General features: G+C 47.7%; 1 protein-coding gene across 2 annotated transcripts in view; it reads right to left on the bottom strand.

Annotated features, from left to right (window-relative positions):
- Positions 1-23351, bottom strand: part of Polr3b (polymerase (RNA) III (DNA directed) polypeptide B) — a 98157-nt gene extending 74806 nt beyond the window's left edge. Inside the window, exons 1-10 of one of the 2 annotated variants that reach the window (XM_013519054.1) lie at positions 22632-23351; positions 19701-19733; positions 18011-18067; positions 17864-17928; positions 14772-14847; positions 13148-13248; positions 11398-11489; positions 9856-9973; positions 8103-8211; positions 1286-1408 (exon numbers count right to left, since the gene is read on the bottom strand). In XM_013519054.1, coding sequence (XP_013374508.1) covers positions 1286-1408; positions 8103-8211; positions 9856-9973; positions 11398-11489; positions 13148-13248; positions 14772-14847; positions 17864-17928; positions 18011-18067; positions 19701-19733; positions 22632-22703 — 846 coding nt within the window. In that variant the 5' untranslated portion in view covers positions 22704-23351. The remainder of the gene's footprint in view (positions 1-1285; positions 1409-8102; positions 8212-9855; positions 9974-11397; positions 11490-13147; positions 13249-14771; positions 14848-17863; positions 17929-18010; positions 18068-19700; positions 19734-22631) is intronic. The other variant, XM_005374620.2, reaches the window with a different exon arrangement.
- Between the last annotated feature and the right edge of the window lie 8 nt (positions 23352-23359).

The following is a 23359-nucleotide window of genomic DNA, read 5'->3' as shown; positions in this document are numbered from 1 at the left end:
TGATGTGTGCTTTGGAATGATATACACTTACATATGATAAGGAACCTTCTTAAATGTTTAGCTTAGTCTACAAAAATATCAGGGCCAATGTGCTTTCTGAGTATACACAAGCAGACACGAGAGGGAACGCTATCACTACAGGCATCCAGGGTGACAGGAAAACAGCAGCCTGGAATTTACGTGTGGCCACAAGGGGCCCACATGACAGACAATGTGCATGTGGACAAGTAAGAGTTGCCCGTGGTGCTTCCACAGCAGGAATCCCTACCTCCCAGGCAGCTATGAGGGACGTTACCATATACTTAGCGAAGTGCTTTACATCCAACTGAAAAGCTGAGGCATGGCTTTCAGGACTCATCCACTTAGCAAAGGAGCACCACTATTTTCACCATCTTTAACACACACAGCGTTCCCTATCTTCATCTTTGAGACCCTAGAATTCACCTAAAAGGGTCAACGAAGACCCACAGTGGTAACGGTGACTACTCGTGACCTCTCTTGCTGAGTCTGTAATCTGGAATTCAGGAAATGGGATTGAGAGCACAGACAACTGGATGCCTAAAGCAAGCCAAGTAGAGATGAATGCAGCATTAAGGACTGAGGAATACACACCTTAGAAGTAAAATGCCTGCTGAGAGAGTGTGAGGCCCCGGCTTTGATCTCCAACACACACACACAAGCACGTACATGAGGATACTAAGCAGAAAATGCATGGGAAAAAAGTGTTTCTACATTACAACTGCCAGAGTCTCAAAAAAAATAAGCTGGGTGTGGTGGTATGTGCCTGTGAACCCAGCACTTTGGGAGGCTGAGGCAGGAGGATCACATGTATGAGGCCAGCATGGGCAACTTAACTAGGCACTAGCTCAAAACATAAACAGAGCTGGAGTTGTAACTCATTGGTTAAGCAACCCTGAGTTCAATCCCCCGTACTGGAAAAAATAAAAATAAAAATAAAAATAGAAACCCCCACCCTGGAACATAAGGAATAAAGTAGTTCTTGCTATTTTATCAGAACAAAAGCCCCATGGCCATCCACCCCTCTTCTAAATCAGACAGCACAGGAGATTTGTGCAGGCAAAGGCCTTCTTCCAGTCTCCACCACAGCAAGTGGAAGCCAGGAGACTGCCCGCCCTCTCTGGTCTTACACCCTCCCGGTGGATCCAGCTTCAGGGCCTCTACAGTCCCAAGCCCAGAGGGGCCTGGCAGGGGTGGCCCTGAACTTCCAGCTGCAATTCATAGCAAGGGAGGAGACGGAGGAGGGAGGGAGGGGTGCGGGACACACCTGCATCTGAGTGAAGATCTGTGCCTTCTGGCACTCCTCCAGGCTGGGCCCAAAAGCAGCCATCACCCGCTCCTCGGTCCCAATCATCTGCACAATTTCCTGGTCACTCTCAACGCCCATGGCCTAGGAGGACAGAAAAGATAGGGAGCTGGCTTTGTGCTAATTCGCTGACATTTGCTTATGCTAATTCGGCATTGTTTGGGGGTGCTACTCCTAAGCGAAGCAGCTCCTCGCTCAGAAACAGGGCCATCTGGCACTGGCAGCCGCGTGCTGGCTACGAAGAAACCTGGAACAGAAATGTTGATTAGGAAGAGGAAAACAAACACTTGCAAGCATTTTCTGCGAGTGTCCCATCTTCTAGAATTTTTGAATCTTCCACATTCATCATGCAAAAAGGAGACCAGGAGGAATGGGCGAGGACTAGTCAGGTGCCCAGGGTGAGGCAAACAGGAAGAACCACGGGAGTCGGGGGTCAGAAGACAGGCACTGCGGAAATGAGCAGCCGTCCAAATGTTTTGGTCCAAGATGCATTTTTCTGCGAAGTGTCTAATCGTTCATATTCATCCTAAGAGAGTTTCCCTAATGGCTGTTTTACCTCATTATTCTGGAGGTTTTGAACTACACTTTACACAGGGTTGAGGAGATGTTTAAAAACCGAGAACACACTGAAGAGGTCTGAGAAGGCCACTCGAGTGTTTCAAGGCAGCTCCATGGGTCTCTGTAGATCCGCACGGCACAACGCTAAGCTCACTTTCACCCGTGGGCCTGGGACTCTGCCCGGCGAGAAACGGCGGAATCCCACCAAGCCCCTCTCCGAAGAGCAGTGTCTGCTTCTGGAAAGTTGGGGGCAAGCTAGTGCTTGCATGAAATTCCTCGCAGAGTAGACTGAACCAGCAGATACGGGTGCTGTCAAGCTTTCTGGTCTCATCCTCAGCGCTCCTCCACGGAGGACAGCAGGGAAGACAGAGCCCCGGTCCTGACGGTCCTGACGTAGGACATCAAGGCCACCGCCTGAGGCCACAGGAGCAGCCTCTAGCTCCTGGTCCAGGTCAGAGGGGTTGGTCCTGAGAGAAGGCCACACTCGGACAACACGGATCCCACAGCCTCGCTCCCTCTTCTACCTTAGTGTTTTCATTTGTGTGACAGGACAGCAGAGTCAGGTCCCTTCCAGCTCAAAATTCTTTAATTGCACACATGACCTTCAGTGGCATGAACTCTGAATTTAATTGGGATACTTTAGAGTCAGATGCAGACTTACCGCTGAAAAAGGGCCATAAATCCCTGGACACTCTCCTTCTCCTCCCACTGACCGCAGGCCTAACTTAGTGGCTCACTTTTAGGGACAAAAAGCAGAGGCGGTATGTAGGGCTTTGAGGCTCACGTACACAGGGTGCTGCAGGCTCCCGCGTGCTCTAGCAGTCCAGCAGGAAAACAATCAAGCTGCCCAGGAAGAGCCGGGCGACGGGGACTGAGGCCTCCTGCGCACAGCCACCGCCAGGGAGGCCGAGCTCCGTGGGCTGCTAGCTCCCCCAGCACCGCTCTGGCGCCGTCGGGTCTCAGCCAGGCTGAAGTCCTGACGTGCCTCGACCCTGAGACAGAAGTGCAGCCTGCAGCCTTCAAATTCCCAGCCTGACCGACAGAAACTGTGAAAACTAGTGACATAGCATGCCAGAAATACAATTTCTGGAATTAAGTTTGCTATTTGAACTTCAAAAAAAAAATTAATCTGTAATTTTATGAGTTCCAGAATAGTTTTTTTAACCAAGAATTTTTCAGAATACAAATCATTTTTTGTTACTCTAGTTTTGCAGTCTTTTTACCTCTAACTTGACATGAAGGATTTTATTTCAAAGGATACTAGAAATAAACTCTGCTATTCGAAAATTATCCAATTTTTAAAATACTAAGTACTTCACACATTAAAGGAGAACAGCTGTAAAACCAGGTATAGAAGTGCATGCCTGTAATCCCAGCACTCAGAATGCTGAGACAGGAGGATCACCATGAGTTTAAGGGCAGCCTAGGCTAAATAGTAAGTTCAACAACACCGTGGCCTACATACATAGAGAGACCCTATCTCAAAATACCAGAATTAAACATTTTAAAAAGGATAGCAGTAAAAAAATAAATAAATACTAAAACAAGGATGGCAATTGTAAAAAAAAAAAAAAGATCAGTTCTACTTTTTTAAACAAATGAACAAAAACTAAGCCATTCTTAACTCAAGCACACTGAGGTGCATCCACTCTGAGTGGTGCTGATGACAGGTGCAACCAGCCCCACCGTCTCCCTGTCAGCAAGTGACCAGCCCAGACACAGGCACAGAGCTTCTCCACACGCAAGTTCACTAAAGGTAACTTCCCTTGTCCAGCGTCACAGAGGGTTCCCAGATCTAGGTGCTACAGGGGTTTCAACGGGACCAAATTGTAAAAAAGCAACACTAAGTTAACCGATATGCAGTGGAATCTACTCATGTTTCTCTAATATCTATGATAATAAAACATTTAACCAATGCTCTTCACTTCTAAGAGAAGAATTAGACCCGGGCAGAGATCTGTATGGGACAGACGCTGACCCGAGCATGCACGACAACATTAGCAAGCAAAGGTCTTCAACACAAACAGAATCCTAAGGGAAATACAGACTCTTTATGCATTAGTTAACATCTATATTATGTGACCTAAAGGCTACCCACATTATTTTAGTAATCTGTACTTCCATAATCTCCAAGTGAAAAAGACTATAAACTTGATTGTTCACTTCAATGTTTAAAAGTAATGGAAACCACCCCCCTCACTTAACATACGGACTGTCATTTGAATTGTCCTGACGCTGAATGCAAGCAGTAATTTTATAACTGCATAAAGTTGTCCAACGGTCTAACATGGATCTAAACAGTGTGCACAGGCCCCCAAATACGTCTAAGCTATGCAACAGAGATATGCCAAGTACAAGGTAAATGACACCATATGTGCAGAAAGCATGATCACTGCCAAAGCTTCGCTGCAAACAGACTGAACTCTTCCTACACCGAGTCGCTGAAAACGAGGGCAATAACTAAGGCAAGCTCTCATCAAGTGCTCCAGCTCTGAAGGCTGAGCTGATTTTACGATTATCCAGCCTTCAGCAGTCACAGCTACAAATAAATGATATATTGCTATGGAAACGAACAAAATGCTCAACCATTTTGCTTTACAGACTTAATTTAGACATCTGAAAACTAGCTTTATATGGAACTCTTTGTACTCCAGATATCTGAAAGCATTTCTGCTAATAAGTCAAAAGTAAATGCTACATAACAACTTATGAACAAGCAGCAGAGAATGCGCTTTGGCAGAAGGTCCCGGCAGTCTGGCAATCAGCAGTAGCACTGAGCACAGTCACGGGGAGGTGCCCTTTATAAAGTGCCACGGTCCTCTCCCTGGCCCCTCCGAGCAGAGTGACTTTTAAAGACAGAAGGAGGAATGCTAATGAGCACAGAACACAGGCACCCTGACGGTCAGCTGTTAGAATACGCGGTGTGAAAGTGGCACAGGAGATAACGCCCACAATAGCTAATGTGGAGAAACAGCAACTCTTCTCGACAGGAAATAAAGCCCACCTATTTATTATGCTTAAGAGTGGCCCTAGCAGATAATCAGAGAAGCGTAATGGCCCTCTTTAAGTCTGGTGCTTTCTTCTGAAAGATTATAAATTTCCACCTAAGTTGGTGTCCAAGAAACAACAGAGCCCCTGCAATCGGACTCTCCTTTCCCACACAAACCTTCAAGCTACAGGCGCCATCACAGTGCAGCTGTGGCAGGCTTGGGATACAAAACGGAAAGCGGGAAGATTCATGGGCAGGAGCACCTTTGTGGTGATTCCAGTCCATAAATAAGGCTGATGTAGTCTTAGAGAGCTTTATCCGTCATATTCACACTCAGCGTGTCATCTGGAAACCCTGTTGCTTCTGTCACTTTTAGCCAATTGTTGGTTATAATCAACAGCCATCAAGTCCTAATGACTGTCAAGGCCTGTGTTGGGCCACACAACACAGAAAAGAGAAATGATGTGCCTTTCCTGCCGGCCCAGTTTATCTTCCCCACTTCGACAGTACATGGCCAAGGAGAACTAAGGGAAAAGGAAAGGCATCCTCCTTTGGGCACGCTACTTTCAAAATACACAGGATTTCACTTGTGCTCCACAACAACCCTCCCGGGTGAGTTCTCCCTTCGTGGCTGTCTAGGACTCAGAGCTTAGGAAATCTGTGCACGGTCACACAGCTAGTCCACAGAGAGGCTGGGACTCAACCTGCATCTGATTCTAAGATACCCAGTGCTCTGCGCTGCCTCCCAGCTGCGATGTCCTAGAAGTGCATAGCAAACAAGCTCCCATCAGTTTATTAAACATTTCTACAGTGGAAGACCAAAAAAGCCACGGCCATCTCGACCAAAATATTTAGTTCATTTGCCTGAACTAAATTTTTAAAAGGATTTATTTAAATGTATATATACTACTGGTTAGATTGGAACAGATACATTCTAGAAAAAAATATCCGGCAACATGTACTAAGTGTTTTAAAAAGATTCACTTCCATTAGTAGGACAAAAACCTCACGAAACATCAGCAATGCATGTGTACACGTGTACATGCACATGTATGTATGAGGACAGTCACCCCAGGGCTGCAAATCTGAGCGAAACCTTTGAGGGAAACAATGGAAACCAACGTCCCACTGTAGGAAGCTGGTGAAATAAATGATACCACGTGTATGCAATTTCTACACGATACTCATTAAAAATGGTGATACACATCCTTATTAGAGACATGGAAAGGTAGTCACAGTTCATTTTAAAATATAAAATAAGGGCTGGGGATTTAGCTCAGTGGCAAAAGCGCCTGCCTGGCAAGCACAAGGTCGTGAGTTCGGTTCCCAGTACCGGAGAAAAACCCCCCCAAAAAATTGTGGGTATTACAAAAATCACAGGAAAAAAGATCTGGAAAATATATAAAAATGTAGCTGTACTTTTCAGTGACTTTCTAAATTTTAAAATAATAAGACTTTTCACAAAAGTTAAGTTTGAAATCTCAACTTACATAAGTATACAAACTGTTAAGCGACAGCCTGTTCTATAACGTGAGTCAGCTATATATATATTTACAACACTGACAAATTTGACAAAAGAAACTGCCTTATTAAACTTCTGTTACCTAGCTAACAGGGGCACTTAAAAACATTTTTCTGATCTTTACGCATGCATGCAACTTGTTACACAGTTTTTACATGATGATAAAATATCACATGCAGGGTAATTAATTTAAAATTTCTGGTCTAAGGAAAGCAGCACTATTCATCTTCAAGGGTTTAAAATTTGCCTAACCATCCTTTCCGATGCATGGGAATACACTGCCCCCTGCTGGAGACGCAATGCTACTCTGTTCCATAACGTTCTTCATTACCACCTATACAAGACAATGTGTCCTGTGGGATCCCTGGAAGAAAAGCCAGAACTTCTTCTGCAGTTAAAAAACACAAATCTCAAAGAAGGAGAAAACAGTATGTGTATTTAAGAAGTCTCACTGGACCCAGGCTGTAACAGGCCCGTTACAATTATCATCATGATTCTGAAAATATATGATTTCCACCTCATTTACAGAACTCAGCCCCCAGTAAGCTACACCAGCCAGACTCTTTGGGCCTCCTTCGTGACCTGCAGTTAGACAGGACACAGTGCTTCTCAAGCTGAAGGCCCTGACCCAGCCTCAGCCTTCGATGCCCAGGAGCTGCTCCCACCCACTCCCTGGCCTGAGTCCTGCGGCCAGCTCTGACAGGAAGGACGCACTCCTGCTCACTCCTCTGGGGGCTACTCCGGAACGCTCCTCCCTTTCCCCAACTGAGTGTAACTCCCCACCAGGGGTCCCGTTCTTTTCACAGAGATTTCGAAGATATTTCCACTGTCTTAACAACTGCTGAATAGGAACCATTAATCCTCAAGTTAAACTAAACAATGGCAAATAAACATTACCAAGCTCGAAATTATTCGAACTGTCCAGTATTTCCTCAAATAATGAATTCCCTCAACCAAGCTGCTCACCAAGCTTCGCCTTACATGCATGTGGAGCTAGCGTCATTACCCAGGGTAGGACCACCGACAAAGCGGCTGGTTACTCTGACGGGGCAAACTCTGCGCCCTGCTGAGGAACCGACGGAGGGTGCGGCTCCTGTGAGCCCAGTCGCAGCTGACAGCACAGCAGCTCGGTGTACGCGTGCTTCTGCGGACACACCTCACTGACACGGCTGACCAACTCACACGGCACGCGTAGTCCAAAGCGCTGCCACCTCGGCCTACACAGTGGCTACCGCAGGCTCTCTCCGCGCACGCCGCGGCCTTCCTGGGCGTGGGAACGCCGGATGCTCCCTCCGCACTGCACTGTGAGGCATCTTTCACAGCAAACTACAGAACTACAAAGCACAGGGGCTGCACAAACGGCCAGCGGAGCGGGAATGGGAAGGTGGGGCGTCTCACCCTCAGCCCGCACTGCACCGCGACTGCTTCCCACTCAGTGACCGCAGGGCTCAGGGTGGAACTGTGCGCTCAGGCCCAGGGCGCGGCTTACTTGGCACCACAGACCCTCTGCACGTCTGGATTTCTTGTTGTTATTTTTAAAAATATATGGACTTCAGTCTTATTATTTTCAAGGTGAAACACATAACAGGACTGACAATCTACGCTATAAACTTTTCCATTTCTAGAATTCCTGATCGTTTCCATTTCTAATTACACATGAAAATAAAGCCGAGAGAACGCTATAGTTCCCAAGAGGTGAGCTGCCTTACCTTAAATATGATGACGATGGGTATGTCCTCAGACAGGGTGTTGTGCCGCAAGTAGAACCGTCCTTGTTTCACAGCCATGTTGGTTCTACTCTTCTTCTCATGGGTGGAGCTACAGGGACACCCGGCTGGTTAAAATGCGTCCTCACTGAGCGACGCGTGTCGGCAGCGACAGTCCCTCCAGGAGGCTCCGCGACCAGCACTGATCGGCACGGTCCTTCCCAATAGTGCTTCTCAAACACACACGACCCCCTTCCCGCCTGCCACCACCTCCAGGAACTTTCGAAAACACTGTAAGAAGTGATGGCGAAACTTACAGAGGCTTCAGTGGCACTCACAGCCCGCTGTGGCACACGTGCCCTCGGTTCGGCACCACTGCTATAAACGCTCCTCCAGCTTTGCAGTTACCATGCAAGTTTGGTGGATGAATGAGCTACAGCCCATTACTTCCATCTCGTGCAGGGCACATATCCATGGCCCGCTTTACACAGAAGAGAAAAACCTCGAGCTGGGCCCAAGCCGTACTGAGAAAACCATGAGGATATCCACGAGTTTTAAATTAATAATAAAGCCAGGCATGGTGGCACACGCCTGTGATCCCAGCACTTGGGAGGCTGAGGCGAAGGGCTAAGGCAGGAGGATCGTTGCAAACTCAAGACCAGCCTGGGCTACAAAGTGAGCTCAAGGCCAGCCTGGACTGCATAGCAAGACCCTGTCTCAAAAAGACCAAAAAAATAAAAAATAAAATAAAATAAATTAATAATAAAACATACCCACAGTCTTGGAATATAGTAAAGCTGGAAGAAACTAAGGACTCTCCTTCTATCGGGATCTCCACCCCTTAGAAAATTCCTGATGGATTTGAAAGCATCTCAGAAGCCCCATGTAACCACAACAGTAACGCACACTGATGCGCTGCTCCACACTACGTGCACTCCGCTGCCCACTTTGCGCGTGCTAACCGTCTACATAACAACACTTATGAAAAAGTGTGGGCTTCAAATCACAGACGGGGAAATTACAAGGCTTGGAGAAGCTAAGTAACTGCCTGCTCCAGTGGCACAGCCAGAAAGAATAGCTTTGGGACTCAAATCCAGGTTCTCCGGCCCCAGAACCATACAGCCATGGGTTAGAGACCATATCTGAGTCTAAACGCTGTCTCCCTCTCAACAGTCAGTAACCTTGAGCCCCACTATAAAATGGAGATAACACCACTTAGAAGAAATAAGTGACGATTACATAAAATGTACCAAGTACGTGGGACGCTATTACTGTTAGCTGCCTTGGCCAGAAAGAAAGTGCTGGGCTCGGAGACAATCAGTGTATCAGAGGCCACAGAAGAGAAGCTTCATAGAGCATGTACATCTCGTCTGTGCCACAAACACGTGGTTCCCACAAATCATTATCCCCCAATTTTAACCACACCCGTCCGGTCCATGCTACAATTCCTTAAGTATTAAGTATAAAATAGTCTGCTCACATCAATGCAAGAAGACATGTACATGGTCCAAGACTGAAAAGGAACATGAAAAACTGAAGAATGCTTTTGTATTTTTTCTTTTTAAAAAGTCCTTTAATGCTATGAATGCATAGATAATCGAACTCAAATAACTCCCTGACTTGCAAAAGCGTGTCACACCGCCATGGCTGTCATCTGAGTCAGTGCCTGGTGCTTACACACCGGCACGCGGCCTGCGACCCGGAGAAACACAGGCTACCTCCAGCTGCTGAGGATGGGGCCGCAGTGCTCCCATACCTGGTCACTGAAGCTCCGACCGTCCCTTTTCTGTCTGCTTCCACAATAATCCTGTTCTTAGACAGCTGCTCCTGGATAAGAATAACTTTTTCAACTCCTTTGACAATGAAGTAGCCACCTGTCCGAAGAAAACAAGAAAACCTTTGCCACCTCGTCTTGGCCAGTGGGGCCGAGGGAAGGCGGGTCCTCCTGATCGTGCCACCTCCCCAGGCTGCTGCACCAGGGGCCAATGTACCGGCAAGGCTGCTGGTACCTACGGACTGGGACAGCACCAGCACTCGGTGTTACACAAATGAGCCTCCCCCTCAGGGACACAGAACAGCCTCACTGTCTGCATATCACCAACTTCTCACACAGGTCAGTGTTAGACCTGTGTTAGGAGGAAACACGTTAAATACATGAGTCTTCAGAATTCATACACAAAGGAGTAACTAACAATACTTGACATAAACTAAAATGGGCTCTAAGTTTTCTAACAAATCAATAATACTAACAGACTAAGTTTACGTTTCTGAAAGAGTATTTTATATTCAATAAAACACACAACATCATACACTGTTTTGCACAGTTCAGAGGAGAGAGATTTCATTTCATCTGTCAAATATACAACAAAACAAGGCAATGTATCTGAGTCATGAAAACTGTGTCAGAGTCCAGTAAAGTCTTAACTTCTTCCCAAAACCTTCTGAGACCCTATATCAGTACAACTCTAGGGAAATAAGGTTAAATTAATTAGCATTTAAAGTAAATCCATGTCGGGGGCGGGGGCTGGGAATTTAGCGCAGCGGCACAGTGCCTGCCTGGCAAGTGCAAGGTCATGAGTTCGACTCCTGGTACGGGGGGTGGGGAGGTAAAGTAAATCCATGTGAAACAGAAGCTAAGGCATTAAGAGAAATTTTAAGTGTTACGTTTGAAACTTTACAAAAGTAACTGCCTAGAAATAATATAAAAATACAACTTAAAAAAATTTAAACAGTAACTCCCCCACACACCCTTTTACTGCATTTAAAACAGCTTGAAACAGGGTGCTAGAATCTTCTCAGGCCCTTGAAACAGTAACTTTAAGAGATTGCTCCTGATTTCTTAGAAACATTACTATTACTATTATTATTATTAGGTTTTTTGTGACAGGGTCTCACTATATAGCACAGGTTGGCCTTGAACTTGTGGCAATCTCCCTGCTTCAGCCTCCCAAGTGCTGGGATTACAGGTATGTGCCACCATGCCCAGCTGTTCCTGAATTTTAAGCATATGAAAATATTGAGCAAGGTAGGAAGAGAATGCTAACAAAGCACAGCAATAAATCAGAACTTGACACAATACAATTTGAAATCTGAAATAAAAGAAGAAACTATAATTTTAGGAATAGACTGACAATATATTTAGAAGCAAATTTTTGATGTTCTATGAACACAATTTTATTAAGTTCACCATAAGGCAGAAAATCTGATATTGTCTTAAGGAGAACAGCAACAAGAGAACAAAAGCAAATGTAGAAAAGAGAAGGGAAGGAAGTGCTGTAAAACCACGACACACACAAACCTGGGTCTAAGGGACATTCGTTCAGTTTGGCAAATTCTGCTGGAGTCTTCCCCGTGAGAACACAGTTTGAGCTTCGGAGCATGATGGGCATTCTGTTTAAAAGAAAACAAGAGAACACAATGTACAGACTGTCACTGGCCAAAGTTGCAAGGAGTCCCAAACGTGCGGTGCACACGCCTGACGCCAGCATTTCTGCGCGGCACACAGAGACTGCAGGGCACGGGACAAAGAGTGAAGGAAGCAGGAGCTGCTCGGCACACGCGCCCCCAGTACAGATGCGACGGTCTCAGACACGTGGTCTCCTTCACCTGTGCACGCGGCGTCGGGGGACGCTGGAAGGGACAGCCACTGCTCGTTCACAGCGAGCAGCGTGACTTGAGAGGTACCTGGAAACAGCACAGTGAATCCCAGGGTACAAACGGGAGTCAAGCAGAACAAGGCAAAGTGGGAGACACTAAAACTGCCCAGCACTGTTTTAATTTAAGCCTTAATTTCACAATCTTGGAGTAGACTGAGTAAGAATAGGTTGGACACAGTGGGATACAGAATTGCTAAACGGGACAGAGATGGGAAGAAATGATCGAGAACGCGTTGCAGAAAGACTAAGCGCTGGAGATATGCAGGGGACGTGGGCGCTGTGGCGGCGGGGAGCTGACGTGCAGGCTTCTCGTGAGAGTCCTAGTCACAGGCAGACGGCCGCGCCCAGAGGCCTCACAGTGACATCTATGCAGAATGAACAAAAACAAAGCCACACCTGAACACTTCGAGGTCAAGACCCAACATGTGACAGCTGGAGAGGTCTGGCCAGAAGAGGGCAGGTTGCCAAAAGGGCAGTCGCAACAAGATACCCTTACAACCAGTTAAGTGATGCTGGCCTGATGCACTCAGCTCAACTGGGGCATTCTTTCAAGTCACCACCCAGGATGCAGCCAACATGAAGATATTTGCAGAAAAAAAACAGCTGTTACTACCAATAGGCCCCCACCAAAGGGATTTCTCAAGGAATTTCACCTTTTCTGTTCTGTTTTATGTTAGTTCGGGTTTGCGTAAGCACGACCGCACTCTTCCTGGGAGGTGGTACATGTGCGGAACACACTTCCTTCTACTCTCTTCCTTCCATCTCCTCATCCCCTTGCCTTTTGCAAAAGATCTCTCTCTCTTTACTTCCTGTTATCTATCTTTTTTTTTGCTCTTTATTTATACTTCAGGTTTCGCATATAAGAGAAATCGTGACATTTAACCTTGTGTGTCTACTTGTTTCACTTAAAATTATGGTCTCAAAGTTCATCCATTTTCCTCCAAATGCCTCAAGTTTATCTTTCTTTATGGAAGAGTCGTACTCCATTGAATAGAAATACCATATTTTCCTTATCCATTCATCTGGGATTTTTGTTTATTTGTTTTTGAGACAGGGTTTCACTATGCGGCCCAGGCTGGCCTTGAACTCATGGTAATCCTCCTGCCTCAGCCTCCCAAGTGCTGGAATTACAGGCATGTGGTACCATGCCCAGCTTCCTCAACTTTAGAGACACAGTTCCATAATTAATAACAAGCACAACTCTAGGCTGGACACTGCCAAAGTGTCTTCCATGGGTTGACTCATCTGACGCATTAATAATCCGTGAACTAGGGTCCACTTCCCACCCATCTCAAATGAGGAAGGGGGCGAAGGGAACTCCAGGAACTTGCCAAGGGCACGGCACCGGGCTGGGCTCTGGAAGCACAGCTCCTAGCCGACTCCACATCTCACCTGCCAATGGGCAAGGCGTTGCGGATGATCCTCTGGCTGCCTCGGGTGTACTCGATATCCACTGTGATGGGAGCAGAGTACGTCATGTCCCTCAGGCGGCACTGAAAGAGATCAGACAGTGACAGGAGGGTCCTGGCCACGCTGGAGCACTGGCTCTAGTGAAGGATGCAGCGTGTCACTCTGATCCTCTCCAACTATTCTCAAGCCACTTCGGGGCCTAGGAGTCATCAGGGCCTGCAGGGGAGACTTCCTGCGCTGATCCAAACTCCAGACACTGCTGCAGCACCCTTGGCTCCACCAACTCCGGGACAGTGACAATAAGCCCAGAGCCCATTCTTTTCGTGCAGACCCAAAGCCATTCTTTTTCTTGCAGACCCAAAGCAGTCAGATTGTTCCTTGGCAAGTGAGTCCACAGAAAGTAATCCATGTGGCTGGCTGGGTTGTTCAGCAAAATTCAGCAGAGCAATAGTAACAAGGTGTACACACGAGCACAAATCTAAACCACACCTGCTTTCATTCTATAAACACACTAAACTGTGTTACAAAACTCCTCACCCGGTACAGACCACACATCCCACTCAGGGGCTGGCCATCCCAACATCCCACAAGCCCCTTCCATACCCTGCACACATCCACCTTCAGACCTTGTCCCTCTGAGCATTCAGGTTTGCAACCCCTGGTGTCTATTCTATGTGTTTGCTTATTTTAATCTCTTCGCAAGAGCATGGAGCTCCTTGAGGAAGGATACTGAGTCTCATCTCTTGTTTCAATGTTAGAACATAAAATATTCAATACATGCTTGGTGTCCAGATAATATCAGTATTAGTACTGTAAACATGTACAAATAAAAGTAAAACTTTATCTATGTAATCTGTCTGCTTACTCAATCGCACCAACTATTAGACAAGAACCACAACGCTGGATACCTCACCTGTTCTTCAGTAAAGATCCCTGTATATCCCTAACTGCTATTTCCGTTTTACCTGAACTTTAAAAACCAGAGCAATCTACACAATTCTCACTCTTTCCTCAATCAGTTCCCAACTATGAACACAAGTAGGGGAATTTGAGGAGAAAACCAGAATCTGCTAAAAGCCAATCCAAAGGCCTGCCCTGGTCTACCTGTCTGTTCACAGCTCTATGCAGACCTGTGTGTCCACCTCCCTCTCCCCTGACACTCCTGCGTGGCCGAGCCTGGCTGACCCTCAGAGAGCGCGTGACCCCTTGCAGAGTGAGGCTAGTGGCCCGGGAGGGGGCTGCTGAGAAGTCTAGGAAAGGACATACACAAGTGCACCTCACTAGCATTAAACAAGCAAGTAAACAGTGCACAAGTGTTTCCTGATGGAGTATACAACACTCTGAGCACTGCGATTCAAAACGCATGCAATCCAAGCATCTCGGATATGTAATTTTTCATATTTTGGACTATTTGCACAGACTTTACCAGGTGAGCATCAGCATGCCCATTTCCAGTCCTAGATTTGGAATTTGCAATCTGTCACACAAGTGCTCGCTAATTTTTGATGTATGTGTCTCAGAAGAGTTCTTTTTTAATTACTTGTTTGTAAATGCTCTCAAGAGTACGTACTAAGGGCATACTGAGTTAAAGTACGATCCACAGTACCTCATGCGGGGACACCGGTCTAGTTACATTGAAGCTTTCTTCAACATCAGGAAGCCCGACGTAGATATTAAGGTATCTGAAAAGCAAACGACATCATGACCAACGACACTTCTTCAAAGAACACAGACACAAACAGGCCAACTCTCCCAAGCATCAGGATATGCTGACAAATGCTTACCTTGCCAAGGATGATGGATTAAAAATGACAGCTGGACATCTTCTTGGAGGGACAGTATAATTTTACAAATGGGGGAAAATATTATTAAAGTGTCTTTTTGAAAGTACTGTAAATCTCTAGAAAAATACTAGAAAGATGGCTCCATAAAAATGATATGTAATGAAAAACTCAAAGTGCAGAGTGGTGTGCTATCATTGAAGAAAGAAAGAAGAGGCCAGAAGAGGGAGAAGAAGTGCTCACTGGTGCAGAAGAACCACAGGAGGAGAAAGGAGAAACGAAAGACACTGGGGACCGTGGGGACGGCTAGGAACAGGGTGGGAAGGGCTGGGAGACAAGCAACACTCTTCCAAGGGTACTCTGCTGTGTAAGTCTGACTCTTACAACACACTGTGTCACGTAACCCCAAGACACGCATAACTAAAATCAACCAGGATGTAGGGAACCCAAAATGGAACACAAATCTTACTGCACTAAAAGGAGAAACAAAACTGCATCAGAAAGGTAGGGGAAAAAAGAACTGGTAATACAAGTCACATCAGAAAACAGAACTTTGATTAGATACTGCAAGGCTAAAGACAAAAAGGACAGAGATGGACCTGGTGGGAGGAAGATTACAAGTTCAAGCCTAACCTGGGCAACTTAGCAACTTAGTAACTTAGGGAGGCCCAGTCTCAAAATAAAGAATTAAAAGAGAGCTGACGATTGTTATGGTTTGTGTCTAGATATCTCCCCAAAGCTTCATGCACTTTCAGGTGGCGCTTTTTTGGAGGCAGCTGAATCTGGAGTGTGGGACTGATTTGTAGGGCAACGCTGGAATTAAGGGTGTGAGTGCTACATCCGCCCCAGGTCAGGTAGCCTGCATGAATATAAGGGAAAGACTCTTGTCCTCCCTTTCTGCTCTCTTACTGCTTTTGCTGTCTTCCACCAAGGTGAACTATTGCCTCTCTGCCATGTGCCACCCTGCCTTAGAACCAGCTGATTTTGGACTGAAATCTCTACAGACTGTGAGCTAAATAAACCTTTCCCCCTTCAACTTTGGGCACTGGCAATGAGAAAGAAGTAACTAATGCAAGGATGTGAACGAGTGTGAAGGCCCTGGGTTCAGCATTCGGTACTTGGGAAAGAGGACACATGTAAGTGCTGCACCCTAACTCCTGAACTCCAGTCTCATAGAGGCATGTGCTACCAATCTGCAATTCTGTACATCCTAGGACTGAAAAAATTAAAAAGTGAATTTTTTGTTTTGTTTTTTTTTTTTGGGGGGGTTTTTCTCCGGTACCGGGAACCGAACTCACGACCTTGCGCTTGCCAGGCAGGCGCTTTTGCCGCTAAATCCCCAGCCCCTAAAAAGTGAATTTTTAATGCACTTTTTCTATGTAGATAAAGAAGCCAGGTTTCTCATGCTCAGGGACAGAAAGAAGGTGAGAGTGACTCTGTAGTGGTGGGTGGGACTCGGAGGTGCTCATCTGCCTACCTTTTAAGACATGCACACACGAACAGGACAGAGCAGTACAGAAAATACACACATGCACACGTGTCAGGACACATGCACATATTTCCTAACCCTGTCTGCTGAGACCCTAGAGTTCACATACTGCTTAATAAACGCTATTTTCAAAAAAAAGGGATCAAGGGCTCTTGGAGAAATGGCTGATTCCTAGCCTGGTCAAAGTGAATGCCGCTGCCGATCACAGCCCACGAGTGAAGGGGCCCTTGAAGAGCCTGAACAGTAAGGCTGTGCAGAGGACACAGGCATCATCTGAGGGAGCCTCCACGGCCAAAGCCAAGGAAGTCCGGGGACAGAAGAGTGCTAGCACTGGATTACAAGCACAGGACAAAATAAACACCCATGCATCCGAGCTGCAATCGGAGAACGGACAGAAGGCAAACTCGGGGAAGGAACGCAGCTCCTGAGCAGAAGAAATGAAGGAGCAGACTTAGCATTATTCCAGGGGCGGCTATAGATCAGAACCAACAGATCTGCTAAAGTAGTGGTGAGGGCTGGGATGCAGCTCAGCGGCACAGTGCCTGCCTGGCAAGTGTGAGGCCCTGAGTTTGAATCCAGTACCAAAAAAAAGAACAAAAACGAAATAAAGTAAAATGAAATCAGTGGCGAAAGCATGATGAAGAATAAGACAGCTTTGCAGACTCTCTCCATGTGATATTTACTAATTATAGAAGGGAAAACAGTAAAATACCATGGAGAAACTTGGAAGATACCACCTTAATCAAGTGAAGACAAAACCACCAGCAATAAATTGGACTGACATGCAGTATGAACCTGTGAAAATGATACACCACACTGCTCTCTGCAGGAGTCTCACCACAAACACATAACCCAGTCTAATCAGGAGCAAATATCATGCACATCAAATGCAAGGAGCTCCTGCGAAAACAGACCAGACTGTATGAAAGCCTCAGGGTCGTGAAGTACCGAGTCAGGCTGCAGAACTGGCCAGGAGAGGCCAAGCACTAGGGCAGTGCAACAGACAGTAGAGTGCCAGACCAAGCGACCCCTGTGCCCGGCAGGAGCACGTGGGTGGGAAACACCACATGGCAGCCGGAGATGAGCTGGGAGCAGGCAGCGGCTCCCACTCCCTGCAGGTAACCCTGGTCTGGCTGTAGAGGCCAGGTGAAGAACGCATGGGAACTCTCTGCTGTTTTTGCCAGTTTTCTGTAAGTCTAAAATTACTGCAAAGTAACAGTTTGTTTAACACAGTTAAAGCCTAATGGTTTAACTTCTCAATTATAACTTTGTTATAGTTTGCCAATTAAAGGTTAAATCTGAGCGCTTTATAATTACTGTATTAAACAGCTACAAGAAAATCATTTTGTAGCAATTTTGAGAGGCGAGTATATTCACTTTAGGAAATGCTGAATAGAATAGGTAGTCAGGTAAAAGCATGTTCCTTACTTTAAGTACCACATCGGGTCAGCGTCGCTTGTGACCTTCTCGTTGGCTTTCATGATCTTCTTTATCTGCTCAGAAAGCAGAACATTAGCAATGCGGCCCGGCTGGCAGCAAACTTAGCTCTGCCCACATCTAAGCGCTGCTGCTTACCTCCACGTTGATGAAATAGTTAAAGGAGTCTATGTGCTGCTTCACAAGGCCTTTCACCTAAACGGAAGATGGACAAGCTGGTCAGCAACAAAACGACACGCTGTGTAACTCACACTAACCGAAGGACCCGTGAGCTCCACTTAGGACAGAACTTCAGTAATGTGCTCTCCTTCCGTGCCCCGACCAGCATCCTCACACCCTCAGTGTCTCCCTGGGAACCAACCTGACCTTTGGAATCTAACATACTAGGACTTGAATACACCTATGGACTCTACAATAACCTTTTTTTTTTTGGTACCTGGAATTGAACTCAAGACCTCACACTTGCCAGGCAGGCACTGTGCTGCTGAGCTAAATCCCCAGCCCTACAATAAGGTAACAGATCCAATTACAAAAACAAAGCTGCTAGGTGTGGTAGCACAGGTGTGTAATCTCCGCACTCAAGAGGCTGAGGTAGGAGGATCATGAGTTCAAGGCCAGCCTGGACTGTATAGCAAGACCCTGTCTAAAAAATCCCCAAAATTAAAATAGATAGATAGATAGATAGATAGATAAATAAACAGATAAATAAATAAAACAAGCAATTAAGCATCATCTCTTCAGCCCCTAAAGTCCCCTTTCTCTTTTGTACTGGCGCCTGCACTAGGCCCCAGCAGGCCAGAAAAGGTAGAAAGGAAGTACTCGTGTTAAGTGGCAGGGAATCCACTGGGTGAACAGACCAAATTTAAGAAAGTCCATGCACCAGCTGATGTTCACTGGTAAGGTTTCCACTTTTCGGCTCCTATGAATCCTGCTGGGCTGGAGACAGCAGCTCAGTGGCAGAGCACTTGCAAGGGGCCTTGGGCTCCCTCCCAGCACGCCACAGAAGGGAGGAAGTGAGGGAAGGGGGAGGAAGGGAGGGAGACTTGCAGGGACGGAGGGGAGAAAGAAAAGAACAGGGCAAACGGCACTGCTGTGAACACTTTTTACCTACCCTTAGCAGACATCCAGAGCAGGACTGCCAGCCCCCAGGTCACGTCATGTCTAACCGCCTGGGGAGCTGCCAGGCTGCTTTCCGGGCGCAGCAGCTGCCAAATTTTACATTCTCGCCGGCAGAGCATGGGGTCCCACGTCCCCACACCCTGACCAGCACTCACTGGCTTCTCCATTACCGCCACACTGGTGGGTTCCAAGAGGTCTCGCCCCTTGGCACAAGCTCCTAAGGCAAAGCCCAGCCCCTGCTGGATGCAGCGGTTCCTAACCAGCCCACCTCTCCTGCCTGCCTGGGGCACAGCTCAGCTGGGTCCTCACCCCTGGAGCACTGCGCTCTGGCACTCATCACCCATGCACTGAGCGACAGCGTGCACGGCTCTCTGAACGACTACCCTCCCCCACCCGCCCCTTGGGAGCAGGGATTTCTTTTTGTAGTCCCTTGGCTGCTCAAACTTAGCGAAGTACACAATTCCATGAAGTCAGCTGGTGATAAAGTTCAATCTTAAAAATGCCATCTGCTGCCAGGCGTGGTGGCGCACTCCTGTAACCCCAGCACTCGGAGGCTGAGAAAGTTCAAGGCCAGCCTGGGCTACACAGTGAGCTCAAGGCCAGCCTAAACTGCACAGTGAGACCCCGTCTCAAAAAGACAAAAAAAAAAAGCTATCTGTTGAATTTTATTGTACAACAAATAACTAATTATTGAATGTTAAACACTTACCTTTAGAAATGCTGGAAGCAGCCTCCATTTTTCCTGTGAACCAACAATAAAGGCATCAGAACTGTGCGCCAGCAACGACGATGCCCTTATAAGGGGCTCTATCCATGCATCAGAAATGACTGTGCTGCAATGAGCAAAGTAATGTGCAATAAAAAAAGAACAATTTGAAATTGTAACCACTTTTATGGGAATCACATACATACGCACATGCAGATAACATATTTATATGCAAAAGTACATCACAATCTTCCTGATGCCTCAGACTCTGAGCTCTTCCCATACTTCTTTTAACACTCATGATTCTTCCTGAGTAAGTAGGTTTCTCAGTTGCTTTCTTTGTTGCTGGGACAAAATACTCAACACCCACAACTTAAAGGAGGGGTTCTGGTCCACGCACAGCCTGTGGGCCCCAGGCAGGAGCAGCATGGTGGAGGGGCTGGCAGAAATTCAAACAACACATGGTCTGGAACGTGAGTCTCGAGCGGCCGGGACTGTAACTAGGGAGGCCATCGATGGATGGTAATTAAGGCCACAAGAGGGAGATCACCTAAGGAGCACTGACGAAGGAGCGCACCATGCAGTGAGACTGGCCAAGCCCACCCCAGCACCCAGCGGTATGAGGGAGACGGAGGATGGCCAGAGGAGAACAAGTATCTTCAAGAAGTAATTAGGCAAACCCATCTGTGATGACAGAAATCAAACTGCGGTTGGGGTGGGGAAATAACTGAAAAGGGTCATCCGAGCAGCTGGGTGTGGTGGTGCATGCCTGTAATCCCAGCACTGGGGAGGACTGCTAAGAAATTTCTCTAACATAGTACTGTGCACATTAATTTATTGGTTCAACAGTGACATTATAGTGTTTATTTCACAAAAATAAAAATGCAAAGTGAATATTCAGCTAAAAAAGAAAAACAAGCTGGGCATGGTGGTGCACGCCTATAAACTAAGCACTGGGGAGGCTAAGGCAAGAGGATTGCAAATTGAAGATCAGCTTGGCCAACTTAGTGAGACCATCTCAAAATTTTAAAAGTGGGCTAGGGATAGAACTCAGTGGTTGAGCATTCACCTGGCACATGCAAGGTCCTGCAGCCAATCACCAGTACCCCAACAACAATGAGAGGAAAAAAAGGGTACTATGGCAGTGGGTAGGAAGATCTACATCTCCTAGGAGAATCAGGAAAGGCCTTCCTAAAGAAGTCATATGATAGATGCGTAGAATTTATTCTACAAAGAGGAATGAGGGGGCAAGTCCAGAAGAAAGTGCACAGAGTAGAAAAATCTCAAGGCAAGAAAGAGGCTGGAAAGTATGCAGGGGGCAGACAGGGGAAACGAGGGCTTCTGGTACCCTACAAGCAGTGGGCAGATACCGGAAGGTCTGCACACAGCACACCACAGCCGTCTTCCTGTCTAGGCTGATGGCTTTGGGCACAGCGGAGAGGATAGACTGGAGCGGGAGAGTGCGTGCCAGGTGGCCCAGCACGCCACTAAGAGAGGACAGTCTCGACTGGAGAGAAGCAGGAGGGAACTTCAGACCTCTGTGTATTTCGAAGGCTGGGCTCCTAACATGGATGCGGAGGACCAGGAAAGAACTGTTGCTGAATCAGAACTGTGGTTCTACTCTCTCCATAGCCATGCGAGCTCAGACAAGTGCCATCTTCTAGGCTTAGTTCTCAGCTACTGGAGAAACAGTCTGGCCAGTGGTCAAGTACGAAGCCTTGTGGAGTCTGACTGACAAAATCCAAATTCTAGATCAGCCGTTCATCAGCCTTTTGACCCTGGACTGGTTACTTAATCACTCTGACTCTTAGGCCAAAAGAAAGTACAAAGGGTATTTATTTTAGATTAAAAAACAAAATGCATGTTGTTGTTAAACAGAACCCAGCACATCATAGGTGCTCAACACTGCTAACCCTTGATGTTAACCTTCACAGTTAAAACCTAGCATTGCTGTGATGATCGGCAGCGCGCTGCAGGCACTCAGACTGGGTCTGATTAACTTCACCAGGCTGCCAAAAACTTAGAAAAAGGTTCTTATAATCCAGAGTCACTATCAGCTCTCCCCTACTCAAACCTTCCAAAAGCATCCCAGATGCCCGCAGGGAAAAAGTCCAAACCCCTTCGGATGTCTAACACAGCGGTGTACAACCAGAACCCTTACCTATCCCCCATGTCTTAGTCCCCTCCTCTCCTCCCCTTCACTCCAGGACTACCCACTGCCTTTCAGTGCCTCAGCAGCATCTGATGGTCTCGCCGTGGGTTCCAATACCCTGTTCCTTCCACCGGATCTTCTCCAGCCCCCTCTCCCCAAGCTCCCACTCCACGCCAATGCTGATTCCCAGGCTCAAAGAGGATTTGTGTCTTTCCAGCGAAGATAGCAACAGCTGCACTTCGCTGGGCAGCTATCCTCCTTTTCTGAGAGTCTGATGAAGTTTTGGGGCGTCTCCGCCAGAGACAGGGCAGTCTGGGGGCAAATGCTCAGGGTGTGTCAAACATGCCTGCAGTACAAACGTGCCTGCGGGTTAAAAGGCGTGACCGCTGGCCTGGGACTGAGACCACCTGGCTTCAGCCCCACGTCCCGCCGTAGGGTGTAAGACAGTGGCTTAAACTCCCTGGACCTCGGGGTCCTCTAGGAGTCCGTGACGACGTAACCGGCCCGCGGGGTGAGTGCGAGGTCGGCCTCCGCCGTGCACACCTGGACAAACAGGGCTCCACGCGGCCTCAGTAGCTGCTGACAGCTTCTCCGGCTCCTTCCCCGCGCACGCGGAGGCCGGATCGCGAGCAGACGCACAGGCGGGGATCGAGCATGCGCGGAAGCCCTGCGCGTGCGCAGAAGGGGACGCCCGCCCCTCCTCCCGAGCCACTCTCTCCGGTCAACGCCTCCTCAGACGCCCCGCGGCCCCTTCCTTCCGCTCCCGGCGCTCTGGCGCTCACCTCTACAGTCGAGATCGGCGCGGCCAGCTGCTCCGGGGTCAGCGTCCCAAACTCCTCTGCCAGCACGTCCATGGTGCCCACGACCAAGGAAGCAGCAGACAGCACCTCCGCGCCTTCCTTCGCGGTCCTGAGCGAACAGCAGCGCGCCTGGAGAGCGGTGTGCGGCAGCCTAAACCGTCCCTGCCGCGCGTGTAAGGCGCGACGGAAAGGTTCCGCCGGCTCCCGGACCCACCTTGCGGTGGACCGGAAGTGGCTGAGTTGGGCACGTGCGCCCCCTAGCGTACAGCGCCCAGGTAATCCCAGACCCGGCCCACAGATTTCCTGCGGGTCTCCAATCCTGGACACCAGGGAGGCGCGGTCGTGGGGATTTTAAAAGTGCGCGGAGAGCTTGCGCCACGCGAGCCCGCGAGGCAGAGAATCGTGTGAGTCAGCTCAAAGCTACACGCGATGCGTGGAGTGTGGAAGAGCGAGCCTAGGGGGTGGGCTCGGTGGCAAACACCTGTAATACTAGCATTGGGAGGCTGAGGCAGGAGCATCGACATGAGTTCAAGACTTGCCTCAACAACCAAGTGAAGTTCTCTGGTTGTGATGGAATCGTACACACCGGTAGAGTAACAGTGGAGTGTGGGGAGTAATGAAGGCTTATAAGTCGACAAACGGGTGTAAACGCCAGGATTAAATCACTAGCACATGGAGAAGTTCAGTATAAAAAGGGACACGTAAGTCAG

This window comes from Chinchilla lanigera, unplaced genomic scaffold, assembly GCF_000276665.1.
Source record: "Chinchilla lanigera isolate Chin_1 unplaced genomic scaffold, ChiLan1.0 scaffold00004, whole genome shotgun sequence".
Classification (NCBI taxonomy): Eukaryota; Metazoa; Chordata; class Mammalia; order Rodentia; family Chinchillidae; genus Chinchilla; species Chinchilla lanigera.
This window is presented reverse-complemented; position numbering and strand designations above follow the sequence as displayed.